This window comes from Pseudorasbora parva, chromosome 14 (assembly GCF_024679245.1).
Source record: "Pseudorasbora parva isolate DD20220531a chromosome 14, ASM2467924v1, whole genome shotgun sequence".
NCBI classification, from domain to species: Eukaryota; Metazoa; Chordata; class Actinopteri; order Cypriniformes; family Gobionidae; genus Pseudorasbora; species Pseudorasbora parva.
The window spans coordinates 12,056,814-12,084,568 of NC_090185.1; the positions used below are offsets into that span (position 1 = coordinate 12,056,814).

The 27,755-nt window shown below is 39.0% G+C and overlaps 2 protein-coding genes across 2 annotated transcripts in view; both read right to left on the reverse strand.

Moving 5' to 3' along the window:
* The window catches only part of LOC137039725 (novel protein similar to vertebrate amiloride-sensitive cation channel 2 neuronal (ACCN2)), a 55,414-nt gene extending 39,183 nt beyond the window's left edge, over positions 1-16,231 (reverse strand). Inside the window, exons 1-3 of the mRNA XM_067415001.1 lie at positions 15,920-16,231; positions 14,283-14,582; positions 94-378 (exon numbers count right to left, since the gene is read on the reverse strand). Of these exons, the coding sequence (XP_067271102.1) occupies positions 94-378; positions 14,283-14,582; positions 15,920-16,001 (667 nt within the window). The 5' untranslated portion in view covers positions 16,002-16,231. The remainder of the gene's footprint in view (positions 1-93; positions 379-14,282; positions 14,583-15,919) is intronic.
* Positions 16,232-17,286: 1,055 nt separating this feature from the next.
* LOC137039727 (CD48 antigen-like) overlaps positions 17,287-27,755 on the reverse strand; it is a 44,353-nt gene continuing 33,884 nt past the window's right edge. Inside the window, exon 4 of the mRNA XM_067415002.1 lies at positions 17,287-17,348. Within this exon, the coding sequence (XP_067271103.1) occupies positions 17,287-17,348 (62 nt within the window). The remainder of the gene's footprint in view (positions 17,349-27,755) is intronic.

Consider the following 27,755-nt stretch of genomic DNA (forward strand, 5'->3'; position numbering starts at 1 on the left):
GTTAAAGTTTTAGCTGAATTTATTGCAAAAAGAGAAAACCCCTGAATGTAAGAGAAATAACTGATCATTATTATGTTGACTAACGATACTCACCTGCAACATGAACCCTTATTTTCCTGTAATAAACCCCCCTGCTGGTTTTGATCTGTAGTTTATAAAGTCCAGAATCTGTTTTTCTGGTGTTCCTGATGGTCAGAGATCCAGTTGTCTTGTCCAGCTTCAGTCTGTCATCAGCTCCATCACATGTGATCTCTCTGATCCCTCCATTGATTTCAGAGTTTTTCTCTTCAAACACACACTGTATTTGATCTTCACTGTGTATTTCAGTATCAGTCACTAGAGTGACAGGATCCCCTTCATACACAGACACTTGCTTCTCTTCATGTCACAGCAGCACATAGAAACAAAAAAATGAGGAGATAAGTGAGTTTACAGATGAACAGGTCAGTAAAATTTCAATGAGGGAAGTGTGTGTGTGTGTGTGTGTGTGTGTGTGTGTGTGTGTGTGACTCAATTAGTGACTTGGACTTGAGTTGCAATTTATTAGACTTCAGACTCAACCCAAAATGACTTAAGACTTGACTCAACAAAAAGAACTTGTGAATATTTTAAAAACAACTCAAGTCTTTTATCCTCAACTACTCAAAGCATTTGTGGTTTATTTATAAGGTTTGATAATATCTGTCTCACATATTTTCCTTTGTGAGTGGTGGATCTGACCTTTGTCATATAATTTGATAATGTATGCATTATACTGTAAACTCATAAGAGTCTCATGAAACATGATGGAAGCCACTGTGTAAAATGATCTTTCATTTGGGTTTATTAACCTGTCAAACCGGCTTGATGTAAAGAATGTGGGAAAACAATCAATCTTTGTCAGGTGACATCACACTCGTGCGAAATGTAAAAACAAATTTGTTCAGTTTACTTAATTTAATTGTGGTAACCTGTTGCCTTGATTCAATCATGTAACCATAACTTAATTGCATCATGTTGTTCTTACTTAATCTATTTAAGTTTTGCCAACTTAATTATATCTGTGATCTGAGGAATTGTACTCCCAGAGTGCATTGCGGCATTTATACATTAATAGCTTTGTTTTACTATTTTTGGCTTTATTTTACCTTTTATTTGCTGTATTTTATCAGTATAACCCAAATAACGACAGTCCATACAATTGTAACAGTCTTATAAAAAAAAAGAAATAAAAAAAAACTTGTTACCATTGTTGTGTTTTTCAAGCTGAATGTTGAAGTCTGTGAGTGACTCACTCAAGCATTGTCAACTGCAAGATGTCATAAATATAGAGCGATTATATCAACCCAATTAGAAGTTTGGGCCAATTAAAAAATTGTTTGCAATAAAATGTTAAAAGATCATTATTTGATCTATAATTATATTTCATTAAATGAAAAATCATTATATCATTAAAAATTCTTAGTAAGAACAACAACTGTTGGATTGTATGGGTGTCGCTGCCATTTGTGAGCTATCAAACGATCTCTGAATTGAAGATTTTTTTTCTTTATTTCAAAATGGTACACTTTTGTTACATGAAAAGCCGCAATAATACATCCCGCTATGTCAAAAACTTTACTACAAGGCAACATTTTGTCAGTTCCCTATTCGAAAAAAGGATCTATGGACAGTACGTAGAGGCAGAAACAAAGACGCCAGATTCTCTCTACATTTTCACAAGGGTAAGTTAGAGATTTGCGATATTAGAAAACAGAAATGTTATCTTAGCAAATTGTTTTGGATATGTGCTGCCTATAATCAATTAGCAATTGTTATAAATGGAATTTAAACTCAATACCTTTACTTAAATATATCTATGTATTATTATTATATACTTAAGTATTTTCTGACAGTTTTACAGCTGTGGTCCTAAGTTATGTAGCTGAAAGCCTAATTACAGTGTGTCTGATGTTTGTTTTGGAGATGAAGATGATGTTAATGTACTATACAGGTCTGCAAAACCTGGGAACTTTTATAGTGTTATTAAACTTTTTGATGCCTCTGATTCCAGACAAAATTAACATTAACAAACCTTTTTTAGATGCTTCTGTTAACCTTTATGCACCTCTTTATACGTCTGTCAGTAGACAAAACGTTCAATGAAAACCTAAAGCTTTCAAGATTAAGTAATTATTCAATAGTTAGTAGTTAAAAGTGTCAATGTATTAATTCCTTAATAACATATTATACTAACTAATAATGTAAATGAACATGTTATTTACATAATTAACGTTACATAATTAACTTCGTGTAATTAACTTAAGTAATATGTAATTGTTGTTATGAGTTTTGAATGAATATTGAATTGATTAATAGTCATATGCCCCAACAAGTAAAGTCATAACATACTGATACCTTTATAAATCATTAGCTAATGATTAATAAAAGCAGATAACTGGAAGTTGAAATGCATGGCTTTGACCTGTTTTGGTAATGAACACATTAATTTACATTATTAGTTAATATAATGTTATTAAGGAATTAATACATTATGACATTTAACTAATAACAATTTAATGATTACTTAATCTATTAATCATATAATCTTTTAATCTTCATAAGTTGCTGATGTAGAAATCATTAAATGGGTTAGTTCACCATTAGTAATACATTAACTCATGATTATCTGTGCATTAGTTAAGAATGAATTAATGCATATTAGTGCAGCAGTATTGTCAAGTGTTACCAACGCAACTTTAATCTGTTTAATGTCAAGTTTTAAACTGATGGACAGATAAACTGTGTGCTCTTATTTCAGTGTTGTAAATGTTGTAGTTACTTCAGCAGTTTCCTTTGTACATTAAGTTTAATGACATCAAGTTAAATTTAATTGATCATTCATCGAAAATGTGTGCATACTAGGGTTGTGCCGCCATCGTGATGCCACGCCCCCGCCCCCTCCCCGCTGCGAGTCAACACACCAGAGTATGTGAGCGGAGTGGAGTGGCGGCAATTTCCCCTCCACGCTCTTTCTAGGCATTCAAGAATCCCTCCGCTCCAGCTCCGCTCCGGGTTCACCATCTCCCTCTCCTCGCCTGGCTCACTGATATCAGAAACACTGCTCCGTCTTCGCTCCGAGGAAATTTGCGGCTAATAACTACTAAAGTATTTTAGTAAGCTCTGAAATATCACTATAAAGTTCGAACTTTATAGTGATATTTCAGAGCTTACTAAAATACTTTAGTAGTTATTAGCCGCAAATTTCCTCGGAGCGAAGACGGAGCAGTGTTTCTGATATCAAAAACTTAGAATCGAACACCTATAGACGGTTTCATCGAACGCACGCGCGTTGCTACGGTTACGCGCCTGGCCCGAAGTTAACTTCCGGTCTGTGTCTGTTTGTATGGCGCACTACTCAGTAGAAATACATTTTAAAGTACTATTCTTGGTTAACATGATATAAATATTAAAAATCAAGCAGAGAGCACATGACACAAGTTTCCCAACATTATTCTTATATTATGAAACAAAGAAACATGTTATGCCGACGCATTGCATAATTGAAAGGCGAGTGCGCATGCATTTATATAGGCTACTGTGAACCCACCGGTAAAATGCAAGGGGGTAATCTAGCGCTCGGAAAGCGTTCCACCCCTAGGGGCTGCCATTGCTAACCAAGCCATCACCTGCTGTTAGCATCCCATTGACTCCCATTCATTTTTGAGTCACTTTGACAGTGAATAACTTTACATCTGAGGCGCTTAAAGACTCCATTTGTCCATTGTTTATTTCTAAAGAAACACAACAATGTATAAAAGGCTCCATTACCTTGTATCTTACACTATCGCCCCGCAGAAGCTGTTTTTGTAAAAATAGGCTAACGATTGCGTCATAACCAACGCGACCCTGTCGCACAGTTGAGAAATTACCGTACAGACCTGAGGAGACGCTCGCAGGCAATCTTTTACTGTCTATGAGACAGTCGGGGGGACGTGGAGACATGTCCTGGAGACTAGTCTGATAAAGTCAAGGGGGAAGAATGGGGAGAAGCCCATAGTGAGCCAAAAGCAACGGGAGAAAATATTTAAACAACGTGATTCAGCTTTCACTTTCCAAATCTACTAGAAGACTCACAGCTGTCAGACAGGAGGCTCACGTCACATCTACGTCGTCAAGCTCAGTCTGAGCCTGCGCAGTTCGCTCAGCCATCAGGAAGTGAGTGCCCCTAGGTTGACTTCATTCTTTCGCCGTTGACATCAATGGGAACGCTCGGTCCATTTCTTTTACTGTCTATGGTAAAATGATGTTCGTTCAAATCCAGCTCAGACATGACATAAATCGGTAGCTTACTATACTTGTTGTAGCCATTAAACAATGTTTTTTTTCTTCATATTTATGTTTAAATATTATAATATTTTTAGATTTCATCTGATTATAGGCTATAAGTACAAAGATGCGAGTGGGTCAGAAATGATTTTGGTGGTAATATTTAGTTTAATATTAAGTTTTGTTTTGTAAAAAGCCTTTCTTTCGTTTTGTACAAATTGTCTCTTAATTTTAATAAAGGGTTCTTCGGTTAATTGCATGTATTTAATTAATAAGAAATAAATAAGTAGACTAGGTCGCGGAAGCCATCGCTTTCATCATGAACCGAAGCGCGTCTCAAACTGAAACTCGGCTTGCCTCACAGACATGAGGAATATGTAGCCTAATATGTGTAGAAACGAAAAGATTTAAATAAGCAGATAGTGCAGTGTTCAGAACTCACGGTAAACAACCAGCGTTATACAGATCACGGCGATGGGCATGAGCGGGATGTTAAAGTTTAAGGGATTTTTTTTTTTTTTTTTACCTTCTACTGAATATGATCGGGTGCAAGCACATTTTAAACAGCACTTATTCACACACGTAATTTTGTGAATAAGTAATTTTGTCGTTTTCTCTAATGATTTCAAAAACATCTTGTAGTGCTTACCTGCTTGTAGTTATACTGTTATATTCTATTATATGATTTTGTCATTTCACACTGTGGCCAATTTAAATGTTACCAACTAAATGAGACATACTGAGTTTATAATTAAATTTATTAATTGCGTTTAATTATTGCATCTAAAGATTTTTCACGTGAATAAAGGCAAATAGATTTGCACACTTTGCTTAATCACTGGTCTAGTCTGTTAAACTTGTCAGAAGTTCTCGTTTCTAATCTGTCCTCGTGGTCTATTTTTTCTCTCATCAAAACCGAATACTATCAGTGGTTGTACATCAAGAGCAGGAACAGTTTTTGTGCGTTTTGTTTCGCGATCTGACCGGAACAAACAGAAAGTCTCTGCAACGGCGTTAAGCGTTAGATTAAGCGCTCGTCTGTGTGAAGATTGCATGAGCCGCGTTTGCTGCATTGAACTGCATTGTTTGTATTAGTTAGGTTAATCCGTGAAGCAAGATGTTTTAAAAAAGTGGTAGGGACATGTCCCACCTGTCCCACCCGCAAATTACGCCTATAAGTTAAAAAAAATTGGTTGATTGACGCCAATCGGACGTTCATGTTTTTTTTCCGTCAATTTCAAAGTTCGGCTAATAAACATGGTAATTTTTTTTATAAGTTACATAAACTGCTTTCAGGAGTTTTTGACCGTCATATCATCAAAATGTCCGGAAAACGAAACCTCTGCCGGTCACTTTGACCGGCACCATTTTTTTCTAGCGGAAACTCTGGGATCAATGTGACGGTGAGTAATGAATGACAGGATTTTCAGTTTTGGGTGACCTACCCTTTAAGTGGGGCGTTTTCCCACTCTATATTAAAGACATAAATGGGAGATTATTTATAATAAACATGCTGAAACAAAAAAAAAATCTATAAATTAAGATAATGGTGCACAATCAAAAGTAAAGATGCTAACGCTTAAGAAAGATAACGCATCCTCTGGTGTTATTGATGTCTACCGGAAGTTAAGTTTGGGCCACAAAAGCGCGCATGCGCAGTAGCGTTTGTTTATGTTGTTACCGTTGAAACCGTCTATAACCCAGCTAACACAAATACGTGGCTGTTACGTAACTGCAACGTAATCTGCTGACTAAACTTTCGTCGTGGTGACGTAACTAGTTACGTTGTGGCAACTGGAAAAGTGAAATTCCCAGATACGTTGTCACAACGTAACATTGTAACGTTGCCAGTTAGTAACTGCAACGTTGTGGCAATGTCATGGATCTATTAGTTGTGTGTTGGTAATCAGTTGGTAATTTTTATAATTATTCATTTTTCAATAGGCGGACATGCTGTAGTTTATGTCCTCATTTGCCCAAACTAATTTAAAGGCTATTTCAATGAATGTGAATGACGAATGCAGACTCAATGTGACTTTAGTTCATTCAGTTCATTTATTTTGAAAAACACACAAAAACGAAGAATAAAACACCCAAATTATTTAACAAAAACATCGGAGATACAGCAGAACATGAATAAAAGCATTCAAGATGCTCGGCGTTATAATGTTAAACATAAAATATGCTGTGCTAGCGTAAGTTACCGTTTGCTAGTTGACATTTCAAATGATTCAGGAAAAATACCACATAAATATGTAACAATAGGTATAAATATTAACATAAATACTTAAAGTAGTAATATTACTTAACCAATCTGACACCGTTGAACATTTTTTTTTTTTTTAGAAAACTGGCGATAAAACGAGAGCGAAATGTCGACGCTGTCCTCTTCTGGTCCTCTCTAGCTGTTTGTTGTGTGTTTATGGTTGCCATGGCAACTCCCAACTGCCACCAGGCGAGCGCGTTCTCGTTCAGTCTCTACTACTGTTAAATTAGATGTAGAGAGGCCATATCTGTCATTATTCCAACGTTTTTTATGAAATATTATGCAATAAAAAGTTTAACACTCCAGAAAAATTAACTGCTGTTGATAACATTGCCTACGGCGCGCACACACTCTTCAGTTGTGGAGGCGCGCATCGTGTCACGTGACACGTCACTTTTATTTTATATATAAAAAGATCGTCCGTGTTCTTAATTGTTTAAAATAAACAATAATCTTAAGGGGAATTTTAATCTTGTCTGACATTTAATTACACATTTTAAATAGCAAATTCTGACAATCAGAACATCCTTGATGGTAATGAAATTACGAGCAGGTGACGTTGCATTCACGTTGCCAGTAAGTCATGGAATTACCAAAATATTACGTGTAGAGTATGTATCTGGAACATTGTTGGTAATATTCTGACGTTCAGAGATCGTACTGACAACGTTGTGAGAAGGTAATTTTATGGTAAGAAAATTACAGGCATGCAACGTTGTAGTTACGTTGTCAGTCAGTCATAAAATTACCTAAATATTACGTGTAGAGTACGTATCTGGAACGTTGTTGGTAATATTCTGACGTTCAGAGATCGTACTGACAACGTTGTGAGAAGGTAATTTTATGGTAAGGAAATTACAGGCATGCAACGTTGAGACTACGTTGTCAGTTGGTAAATCATGAAATTACCAAAAAGTATGAATAAGGCCATCCTTAAAGGGGGGGTGAAACACTCAGTTTCAGTCAGTGTCATGTCAATCTTGAGTACCTATAGAGTAGCATTGCATCCTGCATATCTCCGAAAAGTCTTTATTTTTTTAATAATTATATAAGAAAGATGCGCTGTTCCGAGTCTTTCCGAAAAAAGCCGAGCGGGTGGGGGCGTGTCGTGTGAGCGGAGCTAAATAATGACGTGTGCTCGCTGCTGCTATTGTGTTGAGTCGAGTGCGTCGTAAAGCTGTGTCATCCCTAACAGCGGGAAAAAAACTTTATTCAAAATAAAAATATGGCTTTTAATCAGATACAGCCATACATCTATGATCCGGAATCAGACCCAGAGGCTGCAGTTGAACAGGAGCAGCAGCAAAAACGACTAGAGCAGGACGTCTCTATGTGGTACAAGTTATACACTAACTATATAATATGCTTAGCGGCTTGTGTTATTTACATATTTATACTTGAATTATATCGTCGTATTTTTGTCTTTGAAGGTGTACATGTGGGAAGTGCAGTTGTGCACGTGTGTTTGTGTGTTTACGCGTGGTTTGTGTAGACAATTGTAACGTTAGTAAGCGGACTGGTTTTGCACGGCAGGTTAAGTTAGTGTTTACATAGATAGACACGGAATAGTAGCGCATTTGAATGAAGAAGCGTGCTTATTTAGTTCAACATATTTCCCCACTCTTTGTGTATTGTTGTTTGGAGTGCTTTTACAATACACAAACATAAAGTTACACATATAGTGGCCAGCTAAACAAATGTACACGCACTACACATCGCATGCTCCATTGATCAATTAACTATACGTGATCATTTTTGGGCTACTTGATGAGCATAGGCAAAAACACAGACATTTGAAGCAGTCTCACTCACCGCCCGCGGTTCTAACGTTGGGACTGCTCCATCCTTCAGCATTAGGCGATCGGGAAAATCCGGCGTCGAGCTGGGCCTTGTTTATGAAACAGTCGGCACCGAAATGCAGCGAACAGATATAAACATTCGCGCAACTCAGTTGCTGATCCGGAAAAGCAAATTACATCCACTGTTGCCTTAACGCGGGGGTTTTGGGGAATCTGTGCAGGACTGTCTTGGTCTGGCAACCAAAAACGCACTTTTTTGGTGACATTGTTATGTGCACATCACCTGTGCAGCATCCTACGAGTCAGCGCTTTGATGGGCGTAGCCTGTTACTTTCGCTCTCTCCCTCTCCCTCTCTCACGCGCTTCCGGTAGAATTGTCCGTAAGGCCCATACAAGGAAATTTCGCCCCCATTAACGTCAAAGGGGACGCATGATCTCAAAAAACTTGCCGAAACTTATGACTAACCGGAAGTAGTATTTTTGACAAAGAAATACTCCCATCAAACGTCCACCTTAACTTTTGAAACTTTGTCTATGTTTAGTATGGGATTCCAAGTCTTTAACAGTGTAAAAAGATCAGTATGCATGAAACAGCATTTCACCCCCCCTTTAAAAATATTCTTGTTTGCCGTAACCCGACCGACCCTGTCAATTTAGGGCCGACTCAATTTTTAATTTTTTTTCCTTTTTAGTCCGACCGACTTGCCGGTTGTAAATTGGCTTTAAGACCGACCAATTTCTTTTTTTACTTTTCAAACAACTAATACAACAGTAATAAAATAATATGAATTATATTTTAGTAAGTATTATAAATGTATAAATTGCCTGGGCCATACAAACGAAGGCTACGTTCTTTCTTTTATAGAAAAACCTGTGACGTCATCTATGTTTACACTATGGTTAACGGATGTCACACTATGGCCTGTGCGTTCGTTTCGGCTCGGCTCATCCTCTCATTCACTGTAACGTTAGACTTTTAAAGCCCTGTCGGAGATTTCGCCGCATTGTGTGACAGGAGTCAGGACCATGGACACGTTACACACACCAGGCAAGTGCACTGCAGAGGGGAGGGCTTTGAGCCCCTGTCCTTTTTGAAAATGAATCAAAAGTGCCCCTCTCAACATTTATCATTACTGTATTGTGGCGAATAAAACAGATTTTGAATTATAATTAATATAACAACGTGTACAAAACAGTAACAAATGGCGGAAAAGTCGTTTATCTTGTCTCTGTCAGTCTGAAATGTCGTTGTCATAACGCGTTGCTATGGGTAGCGTGTGTTCTGTTCGACCCCAGCGCGTGGTGGGAGCGGCGGCACTGGTAGTAACTTGAAAAATAATGCTTTATGTATGGTTCTGTCGATGGATACACGTGCACTACAACAGCGATAATAAAAGAAAACGTGGGCAAAACGGTCTATCTTTGTAACCTGTGTTCAATGCATGCGAGTGCTGCCGTATGACCAGTCATTTTCGCCATCATCACTCAGTATATTCGCCAGAAGACGCGAATGAGAACCTCTGCAGTGAGAAGATCTGTCTCTGTGCGCAGCGCGCGCACGTCTCTCAGCGCGCAAATATTGAGTTCTTTCAAGTCTTGCGTTTGAACGGATAACCTCACACAAAAAGTATGTCAACATGTCGATCTTGATGAGTATCCATCAGACAGTCTGTATATGCCTTAAGAGAACTTTATACAGTTGAGAAAGACGATGCATATCTCTGTATTAGGTCTTAAAGGGGCAGTAGCCTTTACTGCTGTCTGTCAAACAAAAGATAAGGACTCACTCACTGCTCTTGATTGAATAGCTGGTTATAGCTACTTAATTAATTGAATTCATAAAAACTACTTTTTGCTTTTTAATATTCAAATGCACTAGTCTATATCACCAGATGCGTTGGTCTGGCAAGAAGTGCAAGCCACTTCAGAGACACAGATAGTTGCGTGTTCTGAGTTAACACAATCGAGCGTAAAAATAAGAAACATATCATGGGAAAATACTAAAACGGGAAGACAGTGGGAAAAGAGCTAAAATACGTGAGAAACCCGGAAAAAAAGGGAGGGTTGACAGCTTTGAGTCAATGACAGCTAGCTGGTGGTTGGACCCTTTTCTTAAAGAATGCACCTGAAATTTATGCAATAAACATGTTTTTGACAAATATTTCAATTTGTTTGTTGTCTATATAGCCTGCAATTAGCCTACACGCCCGAAGGCACGGCTTGAAGACCCAGTCAGTGATGTCACGATATGCCAATTTGTTTAAATTCATACCTACGTAATCACCATCACCAAAAATTTACTTTTTTTTTTGTATTAAAATTTGAGGAAAAAAAATATAGACCTACCTACCGACCCTTTTTAAAAAAAAATTTACTGTTACTGCAAACCAAAATATTTTTAAGGATGGCTTAAATTACGTAACTTACGTCGTGTGTTAGCAGGGAACCTGCATTAACTGAAAAAAATTATTTAAAAAAATAAACAATAGGAGATTAAGAGCCTATGTTTCAACGTGGTTTATTGGAACATTTGTGTGCATTTTCCCCCAACTATGCTAAACTGGCTTTATCGAAAGTTAAATATCATTGATGCTTTTTGCAGTGCAAATTTGTTTGTATGTTTGGAAAGATGAACATTTTCATCAGTTATTTTATCTACGGATCAATACAGATTTCTGCTCATTCAAAATCATAGAATATAATAACTGTAGGCTATAGGCTACCTACTGGCTACTGATAACTGTATGCAGGTAGCACTACAAGATGTTTTTGAATGCATTAGAGAGAACGATTAGTTCGTGTGTGAATAAGTGCTACCTGTCTAAAACGTGCTTTCACCCGAACATATTTAGTATGAGGTAAAAAAAAAAAAATCCCTTAAAATTTACCATCCCGCTCATGCCCATCGCCGTGATCATCTGTATCAAGCTGGTTGTTTACCGTGAGTTCTGAACACTGCACTATCTGCTTATTTAAATCTTTTCATTTCTACACATATTAGGCTACATATTCCTCATGTCTGTGAGGCAAGCCTGCTGAGTTTCCGTTTCTTTGAGACGCGCTCCAGTTCATGATCATTGAAAGCGATCGCTTCCGCGACCTCATAGTCCAGGCTACCTATTTGCTTCTTAATGAAATACATGCAATTGGCCGAAGAAACCTTTATTAAAATTAAGATACAATTTGTACAAAACGAAAGAAAGGCTTTTTACAAAACAAAACTTAATATTAAACTGAATATAACCACCAAAATCATTTCTGACCCACTCGCATCTTTGCACTTATAGCCTAATCAGATTAAATTAAAAAATAATATTAGGCTATAATATTTAAACATAATTTAAAAACATTGTCTAATGGCTACAACAAGTATAGTAAGCTACAGATTTATGTCATGTCTGAGCTGGATTTGAACGAACATCATTTTACCGGCGGGTTCATGAGCGAGCGCCTGCGGATTATTGAGCTGATCACACCAACTCCGCTCCGCTCATTAGTCATTACAGGCTCGTTCTCGACCGAACGTCCATGTATTCAAAAATGGTCGGGTTTAAATGGGGCTCGGGCTCATAATTACAATTAATGTGTCGGGCAGGGCCGCGGTCTCTCGGGTGCATTGGCTTGGGTTGGGTCGGTTTTGATTTTTTTGAACTGATCTAAGCTCTAGTTCGAAAAAACGAAAACTAAACTAAAATATTCGTTTCTCGTTTCGGCAAGTTTTTTGCGATCATGCGTCCCCTTTGACGTTAATGGGGGCGGAATTTCCTTGTATGGGCCTTATGGACAATTCTACCGGAAGAGCGTGAGAGAGGGAGAGGGAGAGAGCGAAAGTAACAGGCTACGCCCATCAAAGCGCTGGCTCGTAGGCTGCGCTGCGCAGGTGATGTGCACAATTAACAATGACATCAAAAAAGTGCGTTTTTGGTTGCCAGACCAAGACAGTCCTGCACAGATTCCCCAAAAACCCCGCGTTAAGGCAACAGTGGATGGAATTTGCTTTTCCGGATCAGCAACTGAGTTGCGCGAATGTTTATATCTGTTCGCTGCATTTCGGTGCCGACTGTTTCATAAACAAGGCCCAGCTCGACGCCGGATTTTCCCGATCGCCTAATGCTGAAGGATGGAGCAGTCCCAACGATAAAGGTCCCAAACGTTAGAACCGCAGGCGGTGAGTGAGACTGCTTCAAATGTCTGTGTTTTTGCCAATGCTCATCAAGTAGCCCAAAAATGATCACGTATAGTTAATTGATCAATGGAGCATGCGATGTGTAGTGCGTGTACATTTGTTTAGCTGGCCACTATATGTGTAACTTTATGTTTGTGTATTGTAAAAGCACTCCAAACAACAATACACAAAGACGGGGGAAATATGTTGAACTAAATAAGCGCGCTTCTTCATTTAAATGCGCTCCTATTCAGTGTCTATCTATGTAAACACTAACTTAGCCTGCCGTGCAAAACCAGTCCGCTTACTGTCTACACAAACCACGCATAAACACACACACACACACGTGCACAACTGCACTTCTCACATGTACACCTTCAAAGACAAAAATACGACGATATAATTCAAGTATAAATATGTAAATAACACAAGCCGCTAAGCATATTATATAGTTAGTGTATAACTTGTACCACATAGAGACGTCCTGCTCTAGTCGTTTTTGCTGCTGCTCCTGTTCAACTGCAGCCTCTGGGTCTGATTCCGGATCATAGATGTATGGCTGTATCTGATTAAAAGCCATATTTTTATTTTGAATAAAGTTTTTTTCCCGCTGTTAGGGATGACACAGCTTTACGACGCACTCGACTCAACACAATAGCAGCAGCGAGCACACGTCATTATTTAGCTCCGCTCACACGATACGCCCCCACCCGCTCGGCTTTTTTCGGAAAGACTCGGAACAGCGCATCTTTCTTATATAATTATTAAAAAAATAAAGACTTTTCGGAGATATGCAGGATGCAATGCTACTCTATAGGTACTCAAGATTGACATGACACTGACTGAAACTGAGTGTTTCACCCCCCCTTTAAATAAGCGGGACGAGGCCATTAGCATTGCCGATGAAAAGCTGTTATTTTCACCCGGATTGCAGGTCCACTTTGTTCAGTCTTCCTAGGGAAGTTAGGGATCAATGGTTCAAATTTAAATCTCGCTCTCTGTGCTGCACATTTTCACAGAGGAAAATGGTCCCTGCAGTGTACGATCACATATATGATTAGAATGCCAAACTCAAAAATCACCTCCCAAATTCAAAAATGTTAATCTGCTTTAGCGCGTTGACTGGCGCGGAGCCAGAGACTGAGTAAGTGAGAGACTGACTGAGCTCAGTGTCTTTTAATGTTTATTTTAGGTTTCATACACACCAAATTATATTACACAATCAGAAAAATGTCACATATATCAGGAGAAGTGGATGATTAGGTTGTAAATCCAGCACGCCCCATCTCCGTCAGTGTTTAAACATTAAAAAAAGAAAAAGAAAAGGTCTACGCTTTCACTTTCCTTACTCGCTTCATATTCTAACTTAGCTGTTTATTCGCCTCTTCACGATGAATCACTTCCTTTATTCCTCAAAAGTCGCTTTAGATAAATTAATAAATGTAAATGTCTACATAATACAACAAGGATAAAAATAGGATTTTTTGAGTATATGACAATCCTGTGAAAACAGGGCAGCACCCCTCTTACCGCACCCCTGTATGTACATACATGAGTCAAGAGTATCACAAAAAATAAACTGCCGGTGACAATTACATAAAGAATGTAACACTAATAACTTCAATACTTCAGAACAAGTTCTAACATAAATACAATATTTATCTGTGTAGGTACATTATTCAGGCTTCGTTTGTAACTACATAAGTGGATCATCACTTTTCACCTCATCTATATTTAAAAAATAAACTGAAAGACAACTACTTACCCCAGACAGTAACAGAGAAACTCCTGTCTGTGTTTCCTCTGCTGCTGATGATCTGTAGTTTATAAAGACCAGATTCTCCATCTCTCATGTCTGTGATGGTCAGAGATCCAGTCTTCTCATCCAGCGTCAGTCTGCCTCTGAATCTCCCATCAAGAACATCATCAAACGTCTCTCTCTTCCCTTCTTTGATTTGAGCTATGAGATTCTCTTCAAACCGCCACAGGATCAGATCATCTTTCTGTATTTCAGTCTCAGTGTTTAGAGTGAGTGAGTCTCCCTCCTTCACTGGTATCTCCCTCTCTTCATGAGTGACAGCAGCACATACAGACAGAGAAACACACAGAAATGTTGCATTAGGTCAAGCGTGTGTAGAACATCAGAGTGTGAAATGACTACATAAAGATAATTCAGATGATGTTTTATCAGTTTGAAATGTGCAAAGACTCAAAACTTCATCTTCCTGTCTCACAGTATCACTGTAATGAGTATAGCAGGACCCTGGTGGTAACCAAGTACATTTACTCGAGTACTGTACTTAAGTACATTTTCTGTACTTTACTTGAGTATTATTTTTTCTCTTTGACTTTTACTTCACTACATTTGAAAGACAAATATACTTTTTTCTCCACTACATTTCTATTAAGTTCCTCAAAGTCGAAAGTCGTTTCTGTAGCAGTTTGGGTTTTTGCAGAAAGCCTTTCAGGAATCACTGTTCATATAAACACTACGTTCAGATTCATCAATCAGAATAAATTCAGTCTAACTGTGGTTCCATCCCAAAGAGGCATGAAATCCCTCTCAGGGACATTTACCTGGACATTCCCACCTGGTGGAATGACCTGACGATCTCAATTCGTGCTGTAGCAATTTTTAAAAAACATCTTAAGACACATCTCTTCCAATTGCACCTGACCAATAAAGACTAGCACTTAACTATCCAATTAAATCTTCTGTTTGTTTGAAAAAAAAAAAAAAAATTGTGTATTGTGCTTGATTAACTGAGACTTCTTACAACCCTTGCAGGTCGTTGCTTCTATTGTTCTCCCCCTTTTTAAGTCCCTTTGGATAAAAGCGTCTGCTAAATGATATGTAAATGAAACTGAAACAAAAGTTGTGCATGTAAACAACCATTGAGTGAGACATTCAATCATTTATTCAACTACTTTGTTCAAAACACTAATTGATTCAGGGGGGAAAAGTAGCGTTCTTCACGAACGAGACGTTAAATAAATAACTCCATTGAATCCTTCATAAACAATGATTTATCAGGAATGAAAGACCACTACTGTCTGTGTTTTGGAGACGCTCAACTGCTGAGGCTTCATTGGAACCTCCGTTTTCATTGGCGGAGCAAAAACAGAAAATAAAAGTAACTGACAAACATGCCTTGCTGTCAGTATTTTTAAAACTGAACCGGTTGTGTAAAATGAGGAAGACATGCAAAGTGTGCAGAACAGGACGTCCCGAGGACCAGGATAAAGAACCACTGTAATAGGAGATTTTAAAAACTTTAATCTTAAATTTCTTAAAAAGTATAAAGTTTATAAAAACACAATAACAGACAACAAAACGATACGGATAATAATAATTACTGTGTAAGAACTGTGATCATTATAACATTGACTGGAGTTACTCACCTCTGACAGTAACAGTGAATTTCTTGTCTGAAACCCCACTGCTGGATTTGATCTTTAGTTCATAAACTCCATCATGTTTCATTTCAGTGTCTGTGATGGTGAGAGATCCGGTCTTCTTGTCCAGCTTTAGTCTGCCTCTGAATCTCCCATCAGGAACATCCTCATATATCTTACTGATCCCTCGTTTGATTTCAGCGATGAGTGTTCTTTCATTTCCAAATCTCCACTCGATCTGATCATCTGTCTGTACTTCAGGAACATCAGTGTGTAGAGTAACAGATCTTCCCTCCTCCACTGACAATGACTCCGCTTCATGTCACAGCAGCAGCAGCACATAGAAACAGAGAAATGAGGAGATTTCGAGTGAGCAAATGAAGATACTGTGAGATTGCTCATCACATCTAATAATCAGTTCATCACATGGATGCTTTTAAAAAAAAAAGTCTGCACATGTTCAATTTAGCATAAACTAACAATAAACAATTAGTTTCATAGGTTAATAGGTTATGTTAATATTCGTAGGTTAATAGGTTATGTTAATATTCATAGGTTAATAGGTTTCATAGGTTAATGTTAATAAAAGGGAAAAACCAAGGGAAACCAAACCTGACTTTCAACAGTATGGTTGACATGAAAAGAACCAAACCTTTATAAAAAAATTCAATCAGGTCTATAGTTTACTATATATACTATAAACAGTTATTAATGTAGACTGGAAATTTATTATTTGAATATTATTTTATTATTTTAATATCATTTCATTCATAAATGGATATTTTATTTTAATATTATTTTATTCATAAATGGATATTTTATCATTTTAATATTATTTTATTCATAAATTGATGTATAATGTGTTTGTGAAGTTTAAATGCATGAGAGAGTTATGTATATACTGCATGAACATACATTGGAATCATATGGCAGACACAGGGGAGGAAGAGATAATTTTGCCCATACAGGAATGCATACATATAACACGTGGCATTAGACGTATCATTGACTGATGGAACACATGTGTATGCATGAAGTATACATTCTATTTTAACCATAGGATGCAAGTTTTGCTACCTTGTAAGGAATATTAAATCCTTTTGTCAGTGGTATATAATGCTCACTGTAAATGCACTGCCCCAGAGAAACAGAAACGGAAACAGGGAAACATGCAGCTGGCATGACGACAACAAGTTTCTCTCCTATGCCTGATACATATGACAATAAAAGAGCTTTTTGACATGGCAACTGGTATCCGGTCCTGTGATTTCATCATAACGGGGACAAAGCTGTAAATTACAGATCAACATTAAGATTGCACTAATATATCACAGTATTTCTGTTTCTACAGTATTTCTGACAGTAAAGGCTCTCTACACATGGACACTGATGACTGTTTCCTTTGATGTGACACCATCCTCACTGTCCAACATCACTACAGGAGGTATTAATGAACAACTGCAGAGCTGGGGCCATATTCAGAAAACTTTATCTTAGCACTGAGAGCTCTCCTAAATAGCAGTAAAAGTTTTCTCTTTAAATCTATTCCCAAAGCTTCTGAGAGAAACTTTTCCTAAGGAACAGAGAGAAGTCTTAAGCTAAGAGAAGGGGCAGGGGTGACTGCTATGGATGATGTCATCACGCTGACTAACTATGACCACAGTGACCATAAATAAGAAGTAATAATAGATTTTATTTATAATGCACTTTTCATTCCGAAGAATCTCAAAGTGCAACAAGGGGGGGGGGGGGGGATAACAACAAAAAATGAATAACAAGTAAAAATATAGAATACTACAAACAATCAACCAACACAGAAAACAGAACAGAAACAGAGCTGATGGTGAACAGAAACAGAGCTGATGGTGAACAGAAACAGAGCTGATGGTGGACAGAAAACAGCTGATGGTGGAAGTCTCTGTTAGCTCCGCAGCACACTGTTAGCTCCGCAGCACACTGTGGTCCACTCCATGTTTCAGATTTCTCCCAGCGGCAGTGTCCCGATGACATCGCCGAGGCACGACAGCTGAAGACCAGATGATGGGTCTTCTTCATGATGATTCAAACGATGGGGATCGCTGCAGCACCATGCAGGAGGCAGAACATTCCTCCGGGCACTTCTGTGGACACACCGAGGCCGGCGCAGATGTCCAAGTCGCTCCACGGTCGCAATGCAGGACGGAACAGCGGCGCAGCCGAGAAGCAGAACATCCCAACATCATGCCGGACGCCGACGACGAGAGCCCGGATGACGCTAGCCCGGTGCAAACCTCAGCCACCATGCAGCCCAAGCCCAAGGGAGACCACCAGTGAGCACCCGCGGCGAGAAACATCAAATGTCCTCCAAACCAGAAACCAACCGCAGCAATTCAAACGTAAACATTAAAGAAGCGGTTGAAAACGGCGAAACGACGAACAACGACCTCTCAGTGGCTGCCAGCAATCAGCAACAGTCCCAATTGTAGCTCTGACTGTTAGACTAGTCACAAACATAAGGAAATAAAATAAAATGTAAATCTAATAGTAGACATTACTTCTTATTTATTTATTAAATAAATAAATGAATGAATAAATAAATAAATAATATTTATTATTTTAGTATTTGGTTATGATAGACAGTGAGTAGAAGGAATCGATGTGAAAGGTTTGCATCATCCATTAGGATTGTTTGTGATTTGGTCTGTGACTTAAGAGTCCTCTTGAGTACTCCTAGCCTTTCACAGATTTAGGAGCTGGTTTTAGTGCTAAAATGCTTTGTGAAAAACTATTAGAGAAAATATTTAGGAGTCCTAAAATTACGACTGACACGCCTATAATTTTTAAGAATTTCTCCTTAATCGGTAAGTTAGGAGCTACTTTTAGCCTTAAGATGTTTAGTGAATACGGCCCCTGATATCACTTGTAATGTATTATATACAGCTGGGGTTTTCAAACTGGGGTCCGCAGAGGAGTGACGGGGTCTGAGGAAAAGTCTAGAGAATAAAGATTCAATAAAGACTCAAATAAGATTCAAATAAATAAAGTATTAAATATTAAATGAACATTGATAAAAAATTTAATTTAAAAAAATTTGATTTGCTTAAAAGTCTAGAAAAAAAATAGATAAAATAAGTAAATGCAAGTAAGTAAAAAATAAGTAAAATAAGTAAATGAAATTAAATAAATATATTAGATTAAAATATGTGAAACTAAAAATATAAATAAATAAAATTTAAATAAGTTTTAAAATTTAAATTAGCTTAAATAAAGGTGCAAAACTTTGAGAAATACCATTTTATACACACACACACACACATCACATTTTTATTCATTAATTTAAATCTAGTGTATTAATTTTATTTTTTGAATTTAACATTTAATCATTGATTTATTTCACACACTCAAATTACATTAAAATAAAAAAATAAAAGACACATTTAACAGTACAGTATATTATTATAGTTTGTAGACAGGACATATAATAATGTAACTTAAAGCAGCACTAGGTAACTTTTCAACCTTCATAATATATTTTTTAAGACTCTTGTGATGATAAATCGACTTACAATAGGTTGACTGACACGTCTGCCATAGCCTGATGGGGTCTGTATCGTTTTTAATCGTACTTTTAAACTTCGGGTTTCGGGTAGTAACCCGAGAACAAAAAGAACTACAAAATTCGACTGCTTTACGGCATATACGTCACTTCCACCAACACACACACTTCCTTACATTCGGACGTGCGAGCCCAACTTTGTTCGTCGGATAATATAGTCATGTCCGAAGCAGCAGAGACAAATAAGAATGAAAAGGTTTTGTTGTAGGAAAGCAATAAGAGGAAACGAAAAAGTGATGGGATTAAAGGCAGGACGAGGATCAACATGTGACCAGCGTTTGCTCGTCGGCGTGAGCTGAAGGAGGCGAGCCCGACCGATGCTGTCCTGCTTGTTACGGTGAGCTACCACTCAAAAATTGAACTGAAGTATCATAGATTCTGTAAAACGCTAACCAATAGACTACTATAATGACGCTGGCTTGTAAACGTGAGCATCGTGATTATTTGGCGTTTGAAAAAAATAAAACCCATGAAATTATATTCATATGACATGCTGAAACATGCCACTGACTGTACCTGATGAAGACATTTCACACGCGCCGCCAGAAGAACACCTGCATGTGAACTCCTCTTGCAGTGTTCAGGGGAACTGTTAGTGCTGCACCAACCCGCGGGCCGCTTTTATGAAGTTATTTGGCCCGCACCGCACCACTGTATATATTTTTACAACCCGCCGCGCACCCGCGACCATTAAATAGACATACGGGGTCCGCGGGTTATGAGACGACCCGCTCATCACTAGTTCAGGGCTATCAGGGTTGTCATGTCAACAAATGCACGCGCGATGGCATCCCCTGTTGTAGGATGACAGCTCTTACGACAGTAGTTGAGGACATTATTTTTTCCAAACTGTAGGGGGACCCAGAGAGCAAAAGTAGCCAAGTGCGGCTTTAATAGAAACTAATGTTTGACATATTAATATTTTTAGTGTATTAATTAGGTGTTTATAAAAGACAGATGTCCTTTAAATTTCAGGATGGGGTCCCACACAAGAGGATGTTCATATTTGGGGGTCTGTGGCATCTAAAAGTTTGAAAAGCCCTGATTTAAAGTGCATTATGATAATGTTACTCCTGCTGTTTTCTCTCTCTCTTTCTCTTTTAGGATTTTTTCTGGATGTAATGTGAGACGGTTGGTGGTTGGACGAGAGAAGAGACCCGGACTATAAATTCCTGGAGTTCCTCTGGAGGGATCTCTCTCTCTCTCTCTCTGTGTGTGTGTGTGTGTGTGTGTGTGTGTGTGTGTGTGTGTGTGTGTGTGTGTGTGTGTGTGTGTGTGTGTGTGTGTGTGTGTGTGTGTGTGTGTGTGTGTGTGTGTGTGTGTGTGTGTGTGTGTGTGTGTGTGTGTGTGTGTGTGTGTGTGTGTGTGTGTGTGTGTGTGTGTGTATATATATATATATATATATACATACATACAACAAGCGGTTCAGAAAAAAATAAAAATAATAATTATATATATATATATATATATATATATATATATATATATATATATATATATATATATATATATAAATAATTATTATTTTAATTTTTTCTGAACCGCTTGTTGTTGTGATGTGTGATAGTGGCATTGCAGTGAGAGTGTGACAGATGGTGATGTCTGTGCTCTTCTTTGTGTTAACAGAGTCCGTGCTGTTCACAACTATTCTCATCCCTGTATGAATCCTATTGATCCTCTTCTGTAAACCTCTTGATCATTTGAGAAGCAGAGGGGGTGAGTGCCTTTTATTATAGGCTAAAAGGCCATCATGTGTTCTCCTGTTTTGGGGCTTAGATAAGGAGATAGGGTGGTTTATTGTATGTTTGATATCTTTAGTTTTGTTTTGACATTATCTCACTCCTGAAGAGATGGCTTCTGACATTTATTTCTAATAAAAAATGTTTCTAAAATGAAAATAACAGAGAACATGGAATAAAATAAAAATGTAGAGTTGAAGTGTTGAGTGTTTTCTGTTACACCCTGACCTGGACCAGGGATAAATACTTTGCTTGTTACATATACGTGCAATATTTCAGACATAAATACATTATAAATGTTAGCTAGATTGTGCTCTTTACCTGAATCAGACCGTGACAATTAAACATGTCTTTTACTGACACTTTTGGTCAATTTAATGCATCCTTGCTGAATGAAAGAAATTTCTTTTTTTTTTAAATCTAACTTTTGAATAGTGGTGGTTGTTATAAAGAAACAAAATGGATCAAAAAGATCAATCAGGAAGCAACACACCAAATATTTCCCTTAGGCTGCATTTACACTGCAGGTCTTGATGCACAATTCCGATTTGGTGACTATATCCACATTTTTGACGACCCGCTTACATCATCTTTTCAAAAGGGACCCGTATCCGATATTTGCATTTACACTTTACACTGGCGAAACAGCCCAAGACGCTCTTAACCTGTGAAAGGAAGTAAAACCACGCGATATGCAATGGACGCAAACTAAATGATTGCAAAATGTTTTGCTGTCTGCACTGTTCCACACATCTTTAAAGTCGGCAAAACATTTCTCTCTTAAGCCTAGTTCAGACTGCACGATTTTCAAACTCGTCGGGTCACAGCTCTATTCACACTGCATGACTATCTGGGGTATCATTCAGTCACTGCTGTGTTCACACTGCACGATGGTTTGACTAAAGAGGAGTTCACACTGCATGACTGAACAAGAGGAAGAATCACCAACAACTCTCTCGCTCTCCGGTGCGCAAACTACGTTTCCCAAACACACGTGCGATGTGACAAGTAAACAACGCGAGATCACACGTGCGTCAGACCGGAGTTCTCGCGCGAGACTTGGAATTGTTATTAAAAATGATAAACTGCACAAAGTTTGCTTCAAATTGTATGTGCGCTGATTTGTGGAGAAAAAGAAAAAAAGATTATGGCGGAAGAAATTGTTGGAGAGACAGAGGGAGCCAGGATTTTGTTCTGCAAAGACAGTTTGAGGTAAATAAATAATTATTTAATGTGCTGCTGCTGTGGCTGGATGTGCAAATGTCTGGCCTTTGTTTCTGTTTGATAGAATTGTAAATATATCTATTAAAATACTGAAATTCTGCTCTATAACTCCTCCCTGAACCTCCTGCTGCCCTGTATCTCACTCTCTCATTGGTTGTCGATGTAATTTTCAGTCAGATCCCTGTTCACACCGCAGGAGTTTGAATCGCCGACAGGTCCAGATATTTAGCATGCCAAATATCTCACCGGCGTCGGCGACTCGTCGGCGATTCTCTCTGATCGCGTCTTTGATAATTCATACTGCGTGATTGTCACTCGCGTGCACGAGCACCGATTTGCCTGTGATCTCGGGCATTTGTCGGCGATATCACAAAACCTGTCGGCGACTCAAAATCGGGGCAAAAATCGGGCAGTGTGAACTAGGCTTTAAGGCGGAGAAAAAGACGAGAGCCCTTGACAGGGTTGCCAGGTTTTCACAACAATCCCAATTGCATCTCAAAACTGTTAAAGTAGCCCAATTCCGCATGAAAACCACAGACTTGGCAACACTGGATCGCAGTTTGTGTCCACCTGAGTTGACGTCATTCGCCTCCGTCTTTTTCCAACGACGTACGACTCATTTACTGGGGAATATCCGATTTGACCGCTTACATGGCAGACGCTAATGCACGCATCAGAATCATATCGCATTTATTACCACATATGAGTGAGGCCTAGGGCTGAATGATATCCTGTTTTAACATTGACATCGCGATGTGTGCGTGTGCGATAGTCACATCGCCGGAACATGCGGTGTGAAGGGTAGTAGTATTTTTTATGGTCTATGGTAGTAGCCCATGGTGTATTAAGGAAGGACACAGTAAACACGAGTTTGTTGCTGGAGTGACATGCACGTTCCTCATGCCTGCACAGTGATTGGTTCGCTGTGCCGCTGCTTACCGCTCACGGCCAAACATTCACTGCTAATAAAATGCGCGACGAAGAGGATCCGAAGAGGAAAAAAAAAAGGTTCGTACCAGAAATCATCTTTTTGGGACTATTTTGGCTACATAAAGGAGGATGTTGAACAAAAATAGGTACTTTGCATGGAGTGTCTTGTGGCCACAAAACAAGAAAACACCACCAATTTGTCTGATCACTTAAAACGGCACCACATCTTTACGATGAATACAAAGCAGGGCTAGACATTAACGCTTGTCCAGGACATGTGGGTGTTTTGAAGGGACAAGTGAAAGAGGATTTTACTTGACTGACGGACAAGAGCCTGATTAAAACAAAAAATAACTAGCGAATCACCAAAATGCAAGAATGTTCGTGCATTTATTTAGTGTAAGTGGCGATCGATTGTGGATAATAAATAATGAACTGATGATAATAAGGTCGTGCTGTTGACGCTCGTGCAGGCTCTCGAGGAGAAATCACAACACTAGAGCGTTTTCCTAAATACCATCATGACTGAAAATGACACTGATTTCATATGACAGCTCCATAAACAACTAATTAACAATCACTAACATTCACTTAACGTCACTTACATTTTAGATGCAATATTTAGTGTTTTTGTTCTATTTCAGCAGTGAAAATCGTTCACAGCAGACCCGTAACACGTCTCACTCATAGCAACAAGTGTGAACGATTCAGCATTCAAATGAATCGTTTGAATGAACGACTCAGTGACTCACTCATTAAGACGGTCACCTGCTGCGGGTTTAGTTTCATGTTTGCACATATTTTCCAACATTTCTTTTTGTCACTTGTAATGAAGCTTGCTTATTAGTGAATTTATTAATACCACGGAATGGTAATTATTCACTTTAGCCTGGATTGATGGCTCTCAATATCGCAATATTATATATCGTTGGGGGAAAAAATACCGCAATGTAATTTTTTTCCAATATCGTGCAGGCCTATTGAGGCCTGAATCCGATCTGAGGATATCGGAATTCATGCGTTTTTTTCCTGCTTACATGTTCACATGTCATCCGATCTGAGCCACATGAGAGGAAAAAAATTATCGGAATTGGGTCACTTGAACCATGCAGTGTAAATGGGGCCTTACTCATGCTAATGTGATCAAAAAGTTAAAGAGGTACTTCAGCGCTGGGAAGATAAATCTGTATTTAATCTGGGTCATCAATGTAGTAGAAATGTGAAATTATTTTTGATTTTGCTGCCTTCTAGACTGAGAAAAGACAGAATATGTATTTTTGTCTCATGGGGGTGAAAGACTACAATTCCCAGAATGCTTCACTGCCCTGTGAGGCCACTCCCAAACCCACCGCTACTGGATCACTTTTACTTTCCCACCACGGCCGCGTTCATCTTCATAAAATCAGTTCAGTTAGAGAACAGACACTACAATTAAAAACTGAACGTGTGTGTTCACTATATTGTGATTTAGCCGCTGAGGAAGTGTCAGCACAAACGCAGCAGGAGTTTTACACACATCGTGATGAGCTGAATGAGCTCTCGTGATGAGAGCTGAGGTAAACACGACCGCTCCCGGGATAGATTCACAGCGTGTGTTCAGTCTGGCGCGTTTTCAGTTCATGCCTTTGGAAGATTAACTTTCATAGAAATTAACTTGAGAAGATAAAATACTCACTTTGCTAAGCCGGCCGCACCGTTTCCATGAATGCCTGAGCCGAGCTGAGCGGTGAGTGCGACCCCATCCCCACACGCGAGTTGAAAACATGCAGAAATAGCTCCCTCTGCTGGCTGTAGTCTTAAGCGTCTGGCCAAGCATTTGAGACACCCCTCGCTGCAGCCTGTAGCACGATGACGTAGCTGGATCAGATCCAATACGTACTGGATGGTGGATCGTTATGGTAACATTATTCATACCGATCTCTGGGTTAATTTATAATGCGTATGTGCTAGTCTTAATGTATGATCATTATTGTATATAGATGATGTTCTAAACTGTGTAGTTGTAGTACTGATAAACAGTATTAAGTAATATTGATGAATAAATCATCTTTTCAAAAATGTGATGCTTAAATTATCCTAGTTTCGCTGTACATGCATGCAAAACAGTATTTTAATCCTCAAGGTACAATGCAACACGATCTGTAAAGAACTTAAAATACCAGTAGCCTACACATTCAAGGGAAAATGCTAAACGTGTGTCCTGATGGCGTGAGCATGTTATTAATCATTAATTTTGCGTGAGCGGTTTGAGTATTTATCTATCCAGCAAACTCTCCTGTGCATTCAATGATGTCCCCAAAACTCTTCTGTGCATTCAATGATGTCCCCAAAACTCTCCTGTGCATTCAATGATGTCCCCAAAACTCTCCTGTGCATTCAATGATGTCCCCAAAACTCTCCTGTGCATTCAATGATGTCCCTGAAAAACTCTCCTGTGCATTCAATGATGTCCCCAAAACTCTCCTGTGCATTCAATGATGTCCCCAAAACTCTCCTGCGCATTCAATGATGTCCCCAAAACTCTCCTGCGCATTCAATGATGTCCCCAAAACTCTCCTGCGCATTCAATGATGTCCCCAAAACTCTCCTGTGCATTCAATGATGTCCCCAAAACTCTCCTGTGCATTCAATGATGTCCCCAAAACTCTCCTGTGCATTCAATGATGTCCCCAAAACTCTCCTGCGCATTCAATGATGTCCCCAAAACTCTACTGTGCATTCAATGATGTCCCCAAAACTCTCCTGTGCATTCAATGATGTCCCCAAAACTCTCCTGTGCATTCAATGATGTCCCCAAAACTCTCCTGTGCATTCAATGATGTCCCCAAAACTCTCCTGTGCATTCAATGATGTCCCCAAAACTCTACTGTGCATTCAATGATGTCCCCAAAACTCTACTGCGCATTCAATGATATCCCCAAAACTCTCCTGTGCATTCAATGATGTCCCCAAAACTCTCCTGCGCATTCAATGATGTCCCCAAAACTCTACTGTGCATTCAATGATGTCCCCAAAACTCTCCTGTGCATTCAATGATGTCCCCAAAACTCTCCTGTGCATTCAATGATGTCCCCAAAACTCTCCTGTGCATTCAATGATGTCCCCAAAACTCTCCTGTGCATTCAATGATGTCCCCAAAACTCTCCTGCGCATTCAATGATGTCCCCAAAACTCTCCTGCGCATTCAATGATGTCCCCAAAACTCTCCTGCGCATTCAATGTTGTCCCCAAAACTCTACTACACATTCAATGATGTCCCCAAAACTCTCCTGTGCATTCAATGATGTCCCCAAAACTCTACTGCGCATTCAATGATGTCCCCAAAACTCTCCTGCGCATTCAATGTTGTCCCCAAAACTCTCCTGCGCATTCAATGTTGTCCCCAAAACTCTACTGCACATTCAATGATGTCCCCAAAACTCTCCTGCGCATTCAATGATGTCCCCAAAACTCTCCTGTGCATTCAATGATGTCCCCAAAACTCTCCTGCGCATTCAATGTTGTCCCCAAAACTCTACTGCACATTCAATGATGTCCCCAAAACTCTCCTGCACATTCAATGATGTCCCCAAAACTCTCCTGTGCATTCAATGATGTCCCCAAAACTCTACTGCGCATTCAATGATGTCCCCAAAACTCTCCTGCGCATTCAATGTTGTCCCCAAAACTCTCCTGCGCATTCAATGATGTCCCCAAAACTCTACTGCGCATTCAATGTTGTCCCCAAAACTCTACTGCGCATTCAATGATGTCCCCAAAACTCTACTGCACATTCAATGATGTCCCCAAAACTCTCCTGCGCATTCAATGATGTCCCCAAAACTCTACTGCACATTCAATGATGTCCCCAAAACTCTCCTGCACATTCAATGATGTCCCCAAAACTCTACTGCGTATATGACGACATCGAATTGCGAATGAAACCACCGCGCATACGCGTCCAGTACGTGTTGGATCTGATCCAGTACGGCATCGTGCTACAGGCTGCAGCGAGGACTTCTTGGAGAACTTTACGTAAATCGACGATATTTGCGTCACCGGAGTAATTTTTCCAGAAATAAAATGCATAAATCTCTTGTCTCAGGGGGATATGAGAGGGGGGAGCACGATCATGATTTACTCCAGGGTTTCTACTGATACTGTAGAAGAAATTCATTTTTATTAGGCCTTAGTAGGCCTCACTAGGCCTTAGCTGCAGTATAAGCTGGCCTCAGCTGGGCACCAAGAAACCATGGTCTGCTGCTTGTAAGAAACATCAAAGCGTGAGAAACAGGAGTTGTTACATTAGTTGCAAGGGAAAATGGGTGAGAAGCGCTGGGCCACTGTCACGTACTGGGAAGGCGGGGAAAGACCA